This window comes from Helianthus annuus, chromosome 16 (assembly GCF_002127325.2).
Source record: "Helianthus annuus cultivar XRQ/B chromosome 16, HanXRQr2.0-SUNRISE, whole genome shotgun sequence".
Taxonomy (NCBI): domain Eukaryota; kingdom Viridiplantae; phylum Streptophyta; class Magnoliopsida; order Asterales; family Asteraceae; genus Helianthus; species Helianthus annuus.
The window spans coordinates 202,434,256-202,453,096 of NC_035448.2; the positions used below are offsets into that span (position 1 = coordinate 202,434,256).

An 18,841-nucleotide genomic window follows, 5' to 3' on the forward strand; every position below is an offset into this window, starting at 1 on the left:
TGGTCGTCTAACCCATGTGTTGTGTTCTAAATAAACTTGAACCATGAACATTGTTTTAAACTGTTTGTCTACGCTTCCGCTACTTATGTTACTATTTGAACTTAAAACTTTTGAACTTGATTATGATATTTGCTAACCCTGTGGTTGGTGAATACTACTTTTGCTATTAATTAAATTGCTCAGTATAATTGGTGGCTGGATCCAGGTCAGTCACGCCCCCAAGCGGTGGTACTACGAGTGTGGATTTTGGGGGTGTGACAGGTGAGTCGACTTATATGCATCTTTTATAGATGACTGTTGGGATTGAACCCTACCAAAGGAACAGATAATGTAAAGCCAAAACCTGTTCACAACAGTGGATTCACAATAAGCAGATGTTTACACTAAGCTCTCCCCTTGACAGTGGTTACCTATCTGCTGATACACTCTAAACACTGCTCAGAAGAACAACTGATGAACTAAACACCGATGAAACAACTAAAGACTGCTAAAAGGCAAAACGCTGAGCTCTATCTACTGCTGTCTCTTAAGTACTGCTGAAGATTCAAGAACTGCTCATTCAAAGACTGATCACCTTTTGAAGAAAGCACCGATGTTCAAGTAATCAGTGCTTAGGCTACAACAGTGGCTATGCAGAGCAACCTAAAAGGGATACCTTACAAAAAGGTTATTTTCCTTCTGCACCCAGATTTTTATTTTACACACTGTTAATGTGTGTTTCTAATAAAACAACGTCTTTTAATGAAATACCAACAAAAATTCAATGCCTGGGGTATGCAATTTTAAACAATAAAAACTTTAATTACTCCCAGGAAATATTTGATGATTTGGTAAAAAACGTTGATAATAAAGCTTTTCTGCTCTTTCCACGATTTCTAAGCTATTATTTTGAACAAAAATTTGTAAAGGAAGACGCAGAATTGCCCAAACAAAGTGCCTCTTTTAAAATAAACTGCTTAACACCTGAAACATTCTCAAGAATGTTGGCACCAATAAAAACAAAAGCAGAGGTGCCTGAGCAGAATTTAGCAGATGAAACTGCTCCTCAGGTATCTGCTGCTGAGCCCACCGCTCCAGGTGATCAAAGCAGCACACCCACTATTTTGAAACCCACACCTGCCACCACAAAAAGAACCAAAAAGAAAATATCCAGAAAGCCCACCAAACCCAAAACAAAGGCATCTCTGGAAGATGAGATCCCAGAGTCAATGCCAGTGACAGCACAAAAGTCACAAGTAACAACTGCTGCTACTTCCTCACAGCAGTTGGAAGGAAGATCTCAACCCCAGCCTCAAACTCCTCCTGCATCCTCACAAAAGGATCAGGTTGTAACCACAGGGACACCAAATTATGAAGCTCTGGATCCACTCGGATCTATCTTCCACAGTCCTAATCCTAAGGACATGCATCTTTCAACATCCATACCCTCACCAATCATAATGCCACAATCAATAATACCCCTGTTGCATGCAGTTGATATTGCACAGACACAAACCAGTTCCTCTCTATCACCCATTACTGAGAGTATACCTCCACAAGTGACTGTGTCTGATGCTTATACCTCTGCTATCCCAGCAACAACTGAGGAGGTTACACCCCCTGAGTTACAAGTAACTCTCGGTGGTAGTTCAAGTGGAGCAGCAACTACAACTGATGGATCAACAGATCTTCAGTTGGACAGTTGTTACATTAATAAGACTCCCTTGAAGGCAATTTCTTCCATGGCAACATCGGTAACCACCAGCGAGTTGTTTTTAACCACCGGTACCATCAAAGGTTTATCGAGTGCTGAAGAAAGAAGTCCCCAGTACCAAGAACAAGGGGCATCAATGGATGATTTTTGGGACTCAGTTCCTAAGTCACACATTGGTACAACCACTGCTGGTGGGGATTCAGATGATCCTACTAATGTAGGTGATGATTCAAAATATCAGGAATTGACGAAAAGAGTTGAAAAACTTGAAGATTCAGTTGCTGAAATTAAAGACATGGTGCAAGAGATTTTAAAAGCTCAAAAAGCACAAGCTACTGTTGTTCCTGCTCAAGCACCTGCACAACATGCATTTGCTGCAAATGAGCTTTGGAATATTTTTCAACCCATGCTTGAAAAACAGCAACATATGGCTGATCAAAAGCATGCTATTCAAGTATAAATGCTGACCAACATGGTGGAATCAAGGTTTAAAGACACTCAAGCAGATATCAATGCTATAAAGGTTAGCATACAAAAGATTGCCCATAGTGGAAAAGTTCCATCTTCCATCCTCTTCATGGATACACCCCTTGCAGATAATGCCAAAAAGGGGGAGAAAATCAAGTTGAGAAAGAAAGGAATAGAAGATGGGATGTATATTGAACCTGAAGAAGAAAAACAGGCATCTAAATCACCTCAAACCACAAAATCCAAAACTTCAAATCAAACAGCTGATACATCAGTAGTTACAAAAACTGCTGTCAGTAGCCAAACAGCTGCCATGTCATCAACACACACACCTCTAACACACACCACTCTATCACAAACCATCACAACCACTGTTCCACCACCATCATCATCTACAATCATATCACCACCACTGCCTCCGGCCAAAAAGCAGAAGACAACAGATGTTACAACATCTGCTGTAATGGCAACAGTGGTTGAAACACCAGTTGTTTCAACTACTGTTCGTCAACCACTTATCACCACTCAAACAACCACCATAATAACCCCTGCTCAAAAGCAGAAGACATCTGCTGATACATCAGTAGTTGTAATGACAACAACAGTTGAGACACCGGTTGTTTCAGCAGCTGTTAGTCAATCATCCACCACTGCTATCACCTTTCCTATATCACAACCAAAGCTCCTCAGTAGAAAAAGAAAGCCAATCCCTGCCAATGAGGAAATACATGATCCTAATGCTACAAAATATCCACTGGAAATTAAAGCTCTAAAAAATGAGATGAGGCAATTCTATACAGAAGAAGATCCTTCAAAAAGAAGATTCTCCTCACTCATAGGCTACATGCCACCAGAGGATATGGATGATTACCTCAAGATCAAGGCAAGGCAAGCTAAAGTAAAAGCTAAGGTTGAGAGTGAAAGTGAAGGTCTAAGCGACGAAGGCATTGCTAAAAGACTGGAGTTCTACTTCACAAAAGTAAAGCAGATAGAAGAATTTGCACACGAGCTAATCAAAGAAAAGGCTGATCAAAAGAAAAGGTTAAGGAAAGAGTATCTAGCCTACATCATGAAAGAGAAATTCTATCCTGCTGAAGAACAACAGTTTGAAGAATGGCTATTAGTTGCATTAAAGCATGAAGCTGAGAGGATTGACAGAATCAAAAATGATCCTACAAAGAAGAAAAATGCTCCAAACTGGAGCAAATACAAAAAGCTCATTGCTGACCTCACTGCTGAGTACAAAGGAAAGAAAAAGGAGCTGGTGGATGCAAAAATGGATACTGCTGAAGCCATATCAAAATGGTCTAGGCAGCAGACTGATGAAGCCTATAAAAGGCTAAAGAAAAGAAAGATAACTGCTTCAAGTGCTTCAAAGAAACGAGAACATATGATAAAACTTGAACAACAGATTGAAAACCTCAGAACAATGTTCAAATCAGCATACAACCCTATTTTTGTGTCAGACCAAAAAGAAGGTAAACAGCTGACTGAGAAAGAGGTCAAAGAAAGAGAAGCAGAGTACTTCAAGGACGCCATCATGAAAATGGGTCTGAAAAAAGATAGCTTAACAAAGCTTCAGAACCTTTTTGAGAAGGTGTTAAACAAACCTGCATTACCAAACACTGCAACAGACATGTCAGAAATTGAAAGGCAAGAGCTTATTGAACAAGAAACTGCAGAAGACATAGCTGCAGCAAACAAAGTCATTGAAGAAGCCTTCAAAAGAATGTCTGAGAGTTTGCAAGTGTTTACAAGGCCATCATCCCCCAACTCATCAAAGAATAAATCTCTCCCAAGAAACCCATTAGGATTTAAAATACTAAAGTGGATGTCTGATCAAAAGACCCACGTATTGACTTTGGTCAGATCCAATGACGAAATGAAGTACATATCAAGGAAAGAAGCACTTGGCCTTGGTGTTGAAGATCTGCAGGATCTCCTTGAACTTACATTGTGTAGGGATGAGGATGACCAGAGTTCCAAGGAATTTGAAGCTGAATTTAAGAAACAAGCTAAGGAACTCTTGATGAGTAATAAAGGTCCTGAATAATGAAAGGTTTTGGCATTATCTGTTCCAGGGGGAGATTATTGGGATTGAACCTTACCAAAGGAACAGATAATGTAAAGCCAAAACCTGTTCACAACAGTGGATTCACAATAAGCAGATGTTTACACTAAGCTCTCCCCTTGACAGTGGTTACCTATCTGCTGATACACTCTAAACACTGCTCAGAAGAACAATTGATGAACCAAACACTGATGAAACAACTAAAGACTGCTAAAAGGCAAAACGCTGAGCTCTATCTACTGCTGTCTCTTAAGTACTGCTGAAGATTCAAGCACTGCTCATTCAAAGACTGATCACCTTTTGAAGAAAGCACTGATGTTCAAGTAATCAGTGCTTAGGCTACAACAGTGGAACGTGAACAATGTTAGACTTGTTTTGTATTGTACTATCAATCAGTTGTTAGACATCAGTAGTTTTGTATAGATCAGTGTCTATAGGTTGTTAGGCTGTTAGAAGTCACTATCATGGTGACGTCAGCTGAAGTACATCAGTTGTTTGGTTTGCCTATAAATATAACAGCACTCTGTACTGTTATATTTGATTCGTTTTGAGTGAGTTCTTCTCCTCAATTCAATCCTTTCATCTTGTGCAACCAGCCCTGGAGTATCAGGCTGAGGGGGAGTTTAGTCTGTAAGCTTGCATTGTAACCTTTTGCTTTTCATTGTAATCATTCGACTCAAGGTGAAACAAGTGTTTAAACATACTACTCTCTTCTATGTTTGTGTTTACAAAGTTTGTATACAATTCCGCTGCACTTTACATAAGTTTATATTCACTGAATGTTCATTTTGTACAAACAAACTTAATCATGTCAGCCTTGGATCCTAACAATGACTATATTGATTATGCGTGGGTGTATCTTTTGAAACACTGATTTCTTTAGCATTTAATCCACTATTGTTTTCTATGTTTTTCATGGAGATTCATCAATCTCCTAGAAAAATAAGAAAAAAATGTTGTCTCTAGATCTTCTTCTGAGCTTGAGTATCAAGTTTTGGTCGTAACCACGTATACAAGAATGTTCGGTTATGTTAGCTTCTTGCAAATATGAGACATTAGACTATCCCCTTACATTATGATAACAAAAGTAAGATGCTGGTTGCAAAAAATCTCTGTTTCCATGAGCAAACATCATATTGAGACCGGTTGCTATTTCACTCGTCATCAATTACATCTTCCATGAGCCTTGTAGAATATTGATATTTTCACAAAGGCTCGGTTAGTGTTTTGGATTCGTTTCTTATCTGACAAATTCTTAGTGCTTATTATTGTGAGTTTTAATGGGACTGTTAGCATAATAAAGTTAGTGGGGCTTTTTTTATTTGGTTCATATTATAGCCCACTACCTAGATATCTTAATAATTAGCTTCTCTATTTGTTTGTCTTCCTTGGTTTTCTTTATATGCACTTTTCAATACAAGAAAACTTTAGTCGTTTTCTTCTCTTATTTCTCAACTAACACTGCAACTACAATGTACATTACCCTAACCAAAATGCTTCCAAAAATAAAGTTTATAAGAACTACTGGGAGTCAAAAGTTTCACGCACCCGAATTTGAATAAATCAGGGTTGGTTTCCTTATATTTGAATTTCAAAGAGAAACTAATTCAACAATTTAAAGTTGACGATTAGCTTGCAGAAAGAAGACACGAATAACTATATTAATTATATTTTAGTTTTATGTTTATCGGTAAGATTCCATTGCAACACTATCTGGATATTGCTTGGAAGCAAGTTTTAATCGCTTGTGATTTATAACATAGTTAATAGTGACATGTTCTCATCAAAATATTGGTTGTGTTCACGGATTATATTTACCGAAACCCTTTTAGAGATCACAACGATCTGTCCTATTCGGTTTTAGAGACGGATACTAAAACCCGCTTTCCTTGCAGTGAAAATAATGCTTAAATTTTAGTTTTTTTAATGGCAAATTTTATTTCTACAATACACTAATAATTAGATACCTTTACAGTACCTAGATTTGAACCTTTGAACCTGAGAGGCTGAGACCTCTAGAGATATTATTATTATATATATAATTTAACAACTCCTTAACTTAAAAGTACCTTTGAAATTTTTTGTTTTAGCCACAAAATTTCTTTATGTTTTAGTTTGACCACCAAATTCTATTAGCTATGTTCTTTTTTTTTTTTTTTTTTTTTTTAGTGGATAATTTTCATTTGTACCACCTCATCTTTTGGTTTGTTAGTTTTTTTAGTGGATATTTTTCATTTGCACCCCTTCATCTTTAGGTTTGTTAATATTTTTTTCTTTAACGATTTACGTTACAATCTCTCTTTGAACTTTAACTTTAATAAGACTGTCATTTTGAGTTTTTAACGAGTTTTCTGTTAAGTGTGTTATTTATATCACGTTTTGAAGAGAATTTTCGTAACGATGTTTTTAAACCAAGCGGTTGTTTTAAACAATAATTAAATCATTTGGTTTTTTAAATTGCCAATGCTCTTCTCTAAATACACCATTGCAACGTGATTTTTAATCCACGTGTAAACCGACGCACTGTAATGCATGGTCGTCGTGTTTATCTAATGTATATGTGTTTCAGTGTAAAGTTTGTTCGATTAACTTGACTTTCGTATACAATATAATGTAATTTTTCCATGACTTTCGAATATACCGTCGCTTGTGATTTTTCTATCCTCACATTCATGTATTTTTATGTGTGTTTCAAAGCCGCCGTGGAGCGCGGGTGGTAACTCACAAGTCATATATATATAATAGACTAAGTGGTTAGCTACAATAATTTGAATTTTTTTTTTGTCTTTTTGTGAATTTTACCCCTTAACTTTAATTTGATTTTTTTTTGTCTTTTTGAGGATTTCACCCCTTAACTATTTAATATTGATGTTTCAACGCTCTAAAATATCTTTAAACTTTGTAACATGTCATTTTGACACCCCCTCGATTTTACATGCTTATTTTTGTGTACATGTCAGGTAGAAATTGACATTTTACGTTTCAAAGTAAGTTTTATCAATTTTTATTGAAAATAAGTCATGTCAAATATAATACATTTTGTGCTTCTTTTATTGGACATTTTGAGTTGGCCTACATTTTGATTTAAGTTTTGTTTGGAAACGTATATGGTCAATTAGAGTTACTTTACATTTGATGAGTCATATCAAATATAATACATTTTCGTGTTTATTTTTATGGATTTTTTTCCCTTGGTCTACCTTTTGATCGTTAAGCAATTAAAAAAAATCAGTACACTCATACGTAATTAAAAAAAACCGACCCACAACGTGAGGAATCAATTTTAATTTATCAAATTAATGAATTACAGAATATATGTAACAAGGGTATTCAAATAAAAGATATAAAAAAAGAAAGGACATAAATGGAATATATTTTTGATGGCTTCCCTATGGATCTCGATTTGTCTCAATAGGCTGCCAACCAAAGTCAATTTGCAGTCAATTCGCAGTCAATTTGGTTTACATTCCATGTCACCACAGCTCTCTTCACATACTTTTATAGCTCCTCGCTTAACCCATAATTATGTTTTATTTATATGTATACTTGTTTCTTTGGTGATAAAAAGATGGAATTAATATGTAAATGAAAAGGGTGTAAATGATTAAAAGACCCATTTTTGCAAAAAAACAATTGGAAACTTGCCCATTGTTTTTACCAGGAATCTTTAAAAATAACCCTTTTTTTACCAAAAGTAAATAAGTAATAAACCTTCGGATTGTCTTTAAGGACACCGGACAGTCTTAAAAAAGTTATAAAATATCTTTCTTGATGTATATGTAGATATGGTTATATAGGATATGTATATTTTTTTATTTTTTATACTTTCTATAGTATATTTTACCATACGTTACTTGATTGGCATTAGTTTGATTGAATATTTAGGAGGGATGCCCTTGTGCTGATCAGCCTCCTAAACACTGAAGACAGCCCATTCTCAATGGCTTCAACATGCAAATCTAAAGCCTCCACACAGATTTGATGGTGATACTTGTTTGCTGATGTTCCTTTTGGAATCAATTTGGAGACAATGGGCCACTTACTTGATGATTTCAGCTTAGAAATGAACACAGACATGAAAACCAAGAGCAATCTGAACATGAAAATGCTGACTTCACTTACTTCTCTTACTATTGTGATCACTGAAGAGATGTGGCTATCAACATTCAACAATTTTGAGCAGTAAATCTGATTGATTTGTTTTAACTCAGTAACCGCTTTCTTGGCATTTTTTTCCAGCTTCCTTAAGAACGAAGCGTCGATGCTTAAATCTTCCTTCTTCCTCCTCTGGGCCGATTTAATATCACGCACATGTCCTTTAACTTGCGACACAACATCCTTAATGGAACCACATATGTCCAAAAGTCGCATTGATCGAATCAGCAACTCGTCGACCAGTTTCTTATGTTGGTAGTGAGAAAGGGCTTGTTGTGTCAGTTGGGAACTTAGAAGATTGTCAACACATGTGTACATTCTTTCTAGGTATGTCATACCTATGCAAAATGTTTCTGCATCAGGAACAGATGACATAGTTGTTTCCCATGTTTTGAGGTTTTTTAGTTCCTCTTCAACATGAAGTATATTGTGATGTGATCCGGTTGGAAAGCTAACTGACCTTGCATGGTATGCATTCAAAGGAGACGAAGCAAACGATGGCAATGATGCCATTGTTTGGATTACGGTTTAACCAACCGATCAAATGCTAATATTTATGATGATAACTATAATATTATGTATATTTATACAAACACAAGTTGGCATACGTTAATCTTTAGAACTAAGAGCATGTGAAGCACCATGTGCATGTCTTTGGAATGAACATACTTTCATCCACAAACAAATACAACACTGTGATTCCTTTAATGGCGTTTGGTACAAAAGAAGAATACAGATAGCTTCCCACATGTTTTGGTGAAGAAAGTGTCTTGCAATTGCTCTACTTTATGTTTACTCTCTAGTGCATCATTAATAACTCATTCCTAACCATTGCAACATCGTCAGTGTCAGGTTTTTTCTGGTTTAGTCTTTTTTATGTAATCTATTAAAGCTATGTCATTCTCAAGAAACCTTAAACGCTCGTTAAATTGTTTTTGTGATCGTGTCATTGTTGGATGTGTGATTTTCAAATGATAAAAGAACAAAATTCAGCATTTAGTTGATGGTGTGGCTTCTGATTGCAATACTAGCCGAAAAGTTAATGATAAGTTAATGATTAATCGGTTCCTTATGTCGCTTCTATATAGGTCAATTGGTGCAACTTAAGGTTAGTTGGGTACCTTGAGCTCCCTTCGAAAACTCTACTTCTAGGCACAAAACTTGAATACCACTTCGGATCATGTTTTGGGTTCCAATGGGCTTGAAACTCAGACAATTCATGATGATGAGCCGTTTAAACTGTCAACTTAATTTGTTTATCAACTTCGTCCTCCTTAATTACGTTCACCTTCCATTCCTCTTCTTTTGTCAGAACCTACTACCCAAACGAATACATCTAAAGTAAAAGTAAAGAAAAAAATGGTTTTCGTAAACAGCCAAAATTGGAATTACTTATTTCTTTTAGAACTAAAGGAAATTAATGATATCATCTATACTACCTAGGAAAAAAAAAATTCCTTCTGTCACGAAGTATCAGTTAATGATTATCGATGGATTACTGACATATTAAACGCCAATATCGGTTAGCTCACTTGGTAGAAGCTCTTATCTTTTAGTGGAAGGTCTTGGCTTGAATCCTACGCATGGTGATGAGTTGATGTAATTTAGTAGTTATTAGCTACGGGGTATGGGGGTCATGGATTGGAACATTATATCCACATAGGACCTTTAATTAAATGGTACACCCAGAGGCGTACCCACCCTAAGCCAAGGGTGGGCGGACGCACCCCATGAAAAAATATTTTTTAGTGTTATTTTTCGTCTGAAATCCCGACCGCACCCCTTGGAATTTTTCACCCGCACCCCTTGAAAATTTTCAACCTCCCCACTTAATAAAAATATAATTATTAACAACTTATTCACTTAATTATTTAATCCAATAAAAGCCCAATTTGCAATCAATTTTTATTAACAAAAGCCCAAACCCAACCTAAAGAAATTTGAACTAAATAAGATAATCCAAACCCATCCACCCATTCCATTTTCAAATCCCCCCCCCCCCCCCCCCCCCCAAAAAAAAAAAAAAAAAAAAAAAAAAAAACTCTCAGCGACTTAACGCCACTGCTCACGACCTGGTGGCTTTTTTTACCGGAAAAACCAAAATTCCGGTTGGACCGACCCATATTACGTCAGCATTCCAATATAGAACTAGTATGGTTTATTTATTTATTTATTTTGTTTTATGTGATAATTAGAAGAAAATATAGATGTGTAAGGCTTTAATCTTTTTATATTTTTTTGATTTTTTTGTTGTTCTAGACTTGTAATTAAATGATTTTGTTGTTTTACTTATAGCTTTGCTTGTTTAAATTATTAGTTACAAGTAATCAACATTTAATATTAGGGCTTGAATGTTTAAAAGTATAATTGAAAGTTATGGGCTATGGTTGAACATGATTGTTTATTTTGTTTAAGTGTTTAGTGTTGTTTTATGAACTTATGGAGAACATTAGATGTGTTAGGAACAATGAGTAAGAATGTAATAAACTTATGGCGTGTTTAGTATCTTTAGATGATATTTTTGATATATTTCAAAAAAAAAAATAAAAAAAAACCTGTAGGGCACAATTTTAAATACGTTTGTAATTTGTAATGACGTTTGACGTGTTTTTGAGGATTTATAAATTTTAATTTGATGTTCTTTTATCTTACATGATCCGACCCGACCCGCTATGAACCGATATTTTTATACAGCTAGAAGCCTAAAATCTTTGAAAATATTCCGCACCCGGCACCCCCACGGAAAAATTTTTGGATCCGCCACTGGGTACACCACCCCTCTCCTTGATTGATGGTGGTTCCCATGGATTAAACCACGATTACCACGACCCTCCTATTTGATAATTTTAAGACAAAAATAAATGGGATAGTGATTTGGTTCATGACCATACCCTTAGGGTAGTGGTTTTGAGTGATGGATTAAAGTGGGATGATATGACACCTATATGGAGGGTCATGGTGGTCATAAGGGTCATGACCACACCCCTATAAGCTTATTAGGAGTTTGTACCATTAGCCATTAAAAAAAGTCTTATTAAACATAATTCAAAATAACAAAGAAATGAATTATTTTAGAAGTTGACAGACAAAAGAACAAAGAAATGAACTATTTTTAGAAGTTCTTGACAGACGAAGGTCTATAGAAATAGAATACAAAAAATGAAGGTTTTGCACCTCGTCAATAAATCATTAGTAAATAACGTTTCGACTTAGATTTGACTAATTAGGTCTTTTCGAAATTTGTTGAGTTAGGGAAAGGGTCGTATTATTGGCACACTTGGAATTCTTAAATCGACACCGATAATACGGGTCGTATACGCCTATACGACCCGTATTATGAAAATATCAATTCCCAAGACCAGTCAAAGGCTGACAATGTCTTCACATGCTAGACCTATTGTAACATTTGCAATTTTCAACCATTGTGCAACTTCGATCGTTTTCGTATTAAATAAAATTCTATATTTTATTTACGAAATACGTAATCGTATGATCGAGCGAAACGATATTCACAACATATATGGCATAAAATGCAAGTTACATATGCCTTTATACCCTTCATATAGCTTAAATTACAAGTTAGAAGGATTAAAATAACAAATAAGTGAAAATACAAGTCCGGGGGCCAAAACTGACAAAAATAGAAACTTTTTATCAGAAGGCCTTGCGGACCATAAGACTTAAAGCCTTACGGTCCGTACGGGGTGCCCAGTAACAGAATTATGCTTGTTCACCAAGTTCTGCCATCTATACCCATTTTCTGCCACCTAGCACCGAATTTGTCACCATTTCTCTGGTTCAAACACCTCATTAGACACTAGCACACATCTAAGAATCAATGCCAACACTTAGCATGATCTCATGAACATGATGCAAGTATAAATAGAGGTGATCTTGAGCCATTTCAACTTGCACCTTCAATCTTTATTTTCTCTCTTCTATTGGAGCTTGCTTCTGCTTATACAGGCCCCCTGCTGAAGTTTTAAGTTTTCCTTGAAAACAAGTAAGTGTTCTTCCTTAGCCTTTTCATTATTTTGGCTAGTTATGAGCCAAAAGTCAAGTAAATTGACTTTTTCTTTGACTTTCGATTCTGAACATTTTGGTCAAGCCTACGTTCAAATTGAACTTTGCTACGTGATCGTAATAATGAAGGTGTTAATCCTTTGCGATTGCACCCTCTGATCGTCACGTTTACTAGGCGAAATGACAAGTCAAACTTTTACGAAATAAAAGTCAAAACTGCTTAAAAATGCATTTTATGACGAAAGTGTTTTCGAGTATTAAAACTTAAAGTTTTGACACCAAATCAGTTTTATAGCATTATCAGACATGTCTTAACATGTCTAACTCGTCATTTCTAGTTTAGTGTTTATTCCTTAAGTCGAAGGTCAAGCGGTTTGACTTCCGCTTTGACTTTCGAATCTGACCCGTTTGGTTAACCTTAGGATCCAACCAAGCCCATTTGTATGACCATAGTAATATAGGGAATAACCCTCTAAGGTTATACCTTATGGTCATGTCGTTTGGTTAGTCAAATGGCGAGTCAACTATATATACTTTTAAATTGTCGAAAATGCCATTTTGGCACAAAAATTAGTTTTAAACATATATGATCATTGTTTTGACTTACAAACTGATCATACAACATAAGTAAACATGATTTGTCATATTGGACTCGTCATAGGATCCATTTAACCATCCGAACCCGTAGTTACGCATACGACTCGTTAAAGTGGCGTAAACCACTTTAACAAGTTGTAACGGGTCAAAACACCTTTAGACACTTCCAAATAAGAATGTAACGTTTAACAAATCATATTATACGAGATCCTTCGCTCGTTTGGTTAATGAACCACATTCTATCCAATCTTCCGTCTAAATCTCGATACACACTAACCTTAATTATACGACATAATTAGGAAACACTTGAACATTTGGGTTTTGCATACATAAGACATCTACGCAAATCCAAGTGAGTACATAGTTTCCCTCTTTTACGTATTCAAATGTTTTGGGGTGATTCATATGTGCCTATCACTATTTTCATGATTTCAAAAGATTATACATGGTTTAAATACCTAGCATACATAGTACATGGTTTATATACACAAAATGCTTATGTTGTACTAAACTTGAGAGTGCGTTGAATATGATAGTGATATATTTATTAACATTGATCACGCCGACCGGTAGTATATTATGGTACCATAGAATTGACAACCCCATTCCCGCTTCCTAGGTCTGTTTGGAAGTTACCTCTAGGATTGACAGAAACTAAGTGACATAATTGATAAACCTTTAATCTTATAAAGGTTTGCCTGACAGTCAACAAGGCTTGAATGTATTCGCCAACAATCCACACTTGTTTTATACAAAAAGGCAATTGTTTTATACAAAGACAAAACATTATGGTTTAAACAAGACATTTTGTTAACCAAAGACATTTGGTTGGTTTATACAAGACAAGACAATTGGTTATTACAAAGACATTTGATTATACAAAATCAAGTCATTTGGTTGGTTATTACAAGACAAGACATTTTGATTGGTTATTACAAAGACATAAATGGTTATTAAGTTAACCATACATTATTTTCTTTTAAATCAAATGATTTCTCGTATGATTTTATAAAAGAAATGCCTTTTTTTTCAAAGATTCATGGCTACTCTTGAAGTTGCTTTAACATTTTTTAACACTCAAAGCCATGAGTCTTGATCACAAAACCTATATTTCTCACCAGCATTCAATGTTGACGTTATTTTCACATATGTTTCAGATACTAACGTATGATCAAGTATGCTACACTTAGGACCTGGACTCGGGCCTTAGTTTTACTTTAAAACAAAGAACAATTGTTTATGTTATGTTTTTGTTCCAAGACAATGTAATTCATTAATTCAATAAAACAAAACTTTATGTAGCATATGTTGTGAAACAATTTGTAACGTGACCCCCCGACATTTCCTCCGCGGGTTTTTATTATAGGCGGTTGGGGTGTTACACCTATACGGGTCGTAAATGGTCTATATGACCCATATCAATACTATGTTGTCACTCAGCTCTGACATTATCGTTCACGTGCAAACCCTATACGGGTCGTATAGACTTATACGACCCGTATCAAGTACGAGGTTAGCTTCATATCACTTAACAGTGACCCGAAAGAGACATAATAAGATGTTACGCCAGCCCAATATGAGTCGTATAAGTCTATACGACTCATATTGATATGTGAAATTAAATTTTTCTTTGCCATTTTAAACGAGGAAGAGGAAGATAAATGAATCATTTATTTTTCTTCTCTTCATTCTTTCTTGCTTTCGACAAAGCATTCATTCCACAATGTCTCATCTCAGCCTCAATTACTATTTTTTCGAGTCGCCAGGCGAAAAACGAGCACATTTACTCAGGAAAGCGAGCGTGTTATAATTTTTGATATGTTTTTAGCACTTTTTACTCGTTTATCAAGCTTTAAATTTATAAAACACGATATAGTACAATCACTCTCTACAACACGTTAGGGTAAGTGCACCCATCGTTGGCGTCGTATAGTGATGGAAACATACCGAGGTCGTCCAAGGACATAAGAGCTTTTCATACTGGAATATCGTCAACGTTTAATGTAACCAAAATTTTGAGAAAATATATTAGTAAACAAAAATACAATGAAAATAAAATATTATAAAAGTAATAAACAAGATAAAATCACTTGGTTCCGACTCGTCTTTTACATATCCTTTGATGATTTCCGCACTTTGTGCTTTTTAAGAGATTATTTTAGTTATTGTGGCATGTCCCACTTTTAAAGGCAACGCTACCTTCTGCCATATTGGTCTGAGTCAGCAGGGATAAAGTCCAGCAAGGCCGGATTATTGAAAGATAATTAAGTAAGTTATTAATGCAAAATGTGACATGACCCTCTTTTAGAGGCAACACTAAACTCAATCATATTGGTCTGAGTCAGCCGTTCTTACCTCTCCTGATTTGATGTTATCTTCCTCAAAAGAAGTCCTAATAAGCTTTAATCAAGTCCTCGTAGGATCTATACACTAAACGAGGCAATAACTTTACCCAAACCACCCTTTTAACCCCCTTCTTGGCAGTTAACGCGCTTTATATAGACCGTAAAGACACGAATGAGTGAATCAACAAAACATGAAGAAATGATAGAGTAAAGTTCACTTTCAATATAAAAAACTAGTTATTAAAGTAATTAACACAACCCAAATAAAAAGTAGACAATGCTTGGGAATAGAAAAAAATACATAAAAGATTTGTCTTCACTAAGTGATATAAGAGATTAGCCAAGCATGTTCTTTGATTGACAAGAACTCTAACGATCAATCTTGGATCCCGAGACTACTACACACACCCTAAAGGTGGTAGAATGTGGTGGATGTTGGTGTTGGAGTGGTGGTGAAGTGGAAGAGAGGGTTGCCAAGGGATGAGTTGGAAGTGAGCCAAGAATCTCTATTTGTAGCGGAAATCAGACTCCTCACACGGTCCCATGCTCAGGGGGTTTACCCCGTGTCCTTCTTTCGCTGTCTTCATTTATTGATCTGTGTTAGTCCGTATGCACAGACGAGCCCGTATGACAATAGGCACGACCCTTGGTCAGCTTTGTGGGGTCCATTGAGAGATTCTACATATCTAGGAGTTGACCGTGGCCTCGTGTCCATGGGCCACGACCCCGTGTCTCTTGTCTGCCTTTTTTATCTAGATCTGCCTGGACTCTGAACACATTCTATAGTGGGGCACGACCCCATGCTTGTCTTCTAGTTTGTTATTTTGGTCTTGGGGTGTAGCTTGGAGGGTAGGCATGGCGTGTCAACTCTTGTTTCTTGTATTTATGTTGGTTTTTGCCGTTAATTTGTTTCTTTTGTGCGTTTAACCTCACTTAGTCCAGAAAATCAAAAGTATACAAATAAACACACTTTTTCCAACATTACTACATAAAAGGGGTTGATTTTATGCCTTGTTTGATATAATTTAAGTGTTGCATTTTGTGCACATCAAATACCCCCACACTTGAATCTTTGCATCCTCAAGCAAAACTCTTTAATATTGCTTAACACCCAAATAGAAGAGGTGGAGAAGAAGTTTTGGGTCTTGCTTAAAGTGTCGGGTATCCAAGTTCTTTTTATTTTGTTTTTATTTTATTTACAATTCTATTCGACATGATTTATTTTGAACACTTTTTAAGAAAAATATATTTTGGCATAACATGTCTCTTAAAATTCCATTAAGCTATATGTTAGGATCTGAGTTTGCTTGTTGTGACAGTTTAAAGATAAAACAACGAATGAAGATAAACAAATAAGGAAATATGCAGTGGAAGAATAAACTTTTGAATTACAACAATGGAAGATTTGCTTTCATCATCATGCTTTTCATAAAGAGTGAAACTACAATGTTTACATGCATGAGAATTACAAACTCCCCCTAAGCTTGATCACTCCTATTTGTTCGTACAAAATGTCAAGAAGGAAAGTGATAAATAGAACAGTACATGCACTGTTCTATTTATAGTACAAATCAAACATCTGAAGCATCTTGGCTGACGTCACCTAGACAGTGACATCTAACAACCTAACAAACTCCTAACATCTGCTATTGGCCTAAGTACTGTTACATTGATAACATCTGTTGAGTTTTAACCTCTATTGAGCCATAGCAGACCTTTAGCTTCTACAGACTTTGTCTTCATCAGTAGAGGATGATCAGACCTTTGTTTCAATAGGCTTTGTCTTCAAGGAGAGGTTCACTTTGGCAGACCTTTGTATCAGCAGACTTTGTCTTTATCAGATGTTTTTCTTTGGCAGACTTTTGGAGTAACAGATGTTTATGCCTTTGTCATTGGGGGGGGGGGGGCAGACCTTCTAAGCACTGTTATTGGTGATTAGATGTTGTAGATTATTTTGGCATTCCAATCATCTATTCTTTTGGTGGGGTCAACATGATCCAACAATCTCCCCCTAGAACTGATGATGCCAAAACACTTCTTTATTTCTGATCTTTATTCCTCATCAGCATCTCCCTGGTTTACCCTTTGAATTGTAACTCAAAGTTCATGGAGACCATGTCTTCAAAATCCTTTTCAAGTTCAAGGTTTAATTGATCTTGGAGGTCATCTGCATCCAGACCATATGCATCCTCCATCTTTAGCTTTTAATCACTACCATCTGATCAGAGCAGAATCAACTCGTGGCTGTCTGAGGATGACTTCCATTTTAGAATTTTTGGATCAGATGGTTTTTGTCACACCCCCAAAATCCCACCTGCGGAGTACCACCGCTTGGAGGCGTGACTGACCAGGACCCAGCCACCAATCATACTGAACAAGCATATAAGTAATTATAAAAGTTTAACCATCCCGATTGGTGTTTCAAAACATATAAGTTTAAGTTGCAAGCGGAAGCATAAGTTTAAAGTTATAACATAAGTTCCAAAAGTTTCAAGTTTATCATGGCCTTGTAGCAATCCATGTCCCACAACGATCCTCCTCCATGCAAGCTCCAGCTAAGTACCTATGGTCCTGCAAAGCATGTAGTAACGAGTCAACAACTAGTTGAGTGAGTTCACGGGTGGGCGTTCGTTTTAGTTGTTTCGAAAACAGTTTACTTTATCTGGCATCCAGCCGTGGGGGTTACCCCATAGTTTTAAAAACGTGACCAGTTCGTTCCCAGTTACTCCGGCACTCCGGCCGTGGGGGCTACCCCATATAGTTATCAGGCATTTCGGCCGTGGGGGCTACCCCATATAGTTATCAGGCATTTCGGCCGTGGGGGCTACCCCATATAGTTATCAGGCATTTCGGCCGTGGGGGCTACCCCATGTAGTTATCAGGCATTTCGGCCGTGGGGGCTACCCCATGTGTATACTAGACTCGTTACCGTATCGATTGCTGACTGTAGTCATGTTTATGTGCCCTGAAAACATCAATGTCTATCATCATTGACGTGCCCCAGATCCATTAGTTCACGCCCGTCCTCTGCGGCACGGTGTGAGGCTTGTCAGACCTAAATAGCGCTATCTAACTAATGACCCGCTCGCCATTGGCCCGGCGATTAGTCGATACAAAAAGGAGGGACTTCGTGATAGAGTTTTAGTCTAGTACGTTTATCCGTCCATCCGGACGAGGAATCACATTCCTGAACCACTGACGTCCTACCCAATGGTAGACGAGGAACCCATGTTCCTGAATCCCATTCCCAACCCAGGGAATCCCATGCTTTGTAAAGGGTGTGAACTCACCTTGGTTTGCTCGGCAGTCAAACACAGAAAGTCAATCAAGTCGCAAGTAGTCAATAACGTCCTAACACGGATATCACGTATAATCAGATTCGAACCAAGTAGTGCACAAATGTTCAACACGTTTGGCAAGCACGTTTAGCAGTAACAGTTAACAGTCAACCGTAGCACATACGGTTCACAAGTTCAGCCCAACTACTTA

General features: G+C 36.7%; 1 protein-coding gene across 1 annotated transcript; it reads right to left on the bottom strand.

The window, feature by feature from the left end:
• Window positions 1-8,096: 8,096 nt before the first annotated feature.
• Window positions 8,097-8,900, bottom strand: LOC110918058. Its single transcript, XM_022162444.2, has one exon. It carries the CDS (start codon window positions 8,898-8,900, stop codon window positions 8,097-8,099), a length of 804 nt encoding a protein of 267 aa, XP_022018136.1.
• Between the last annotated feature and the right edge of the window lie 9,941 nt (window positions 8,901-18,841).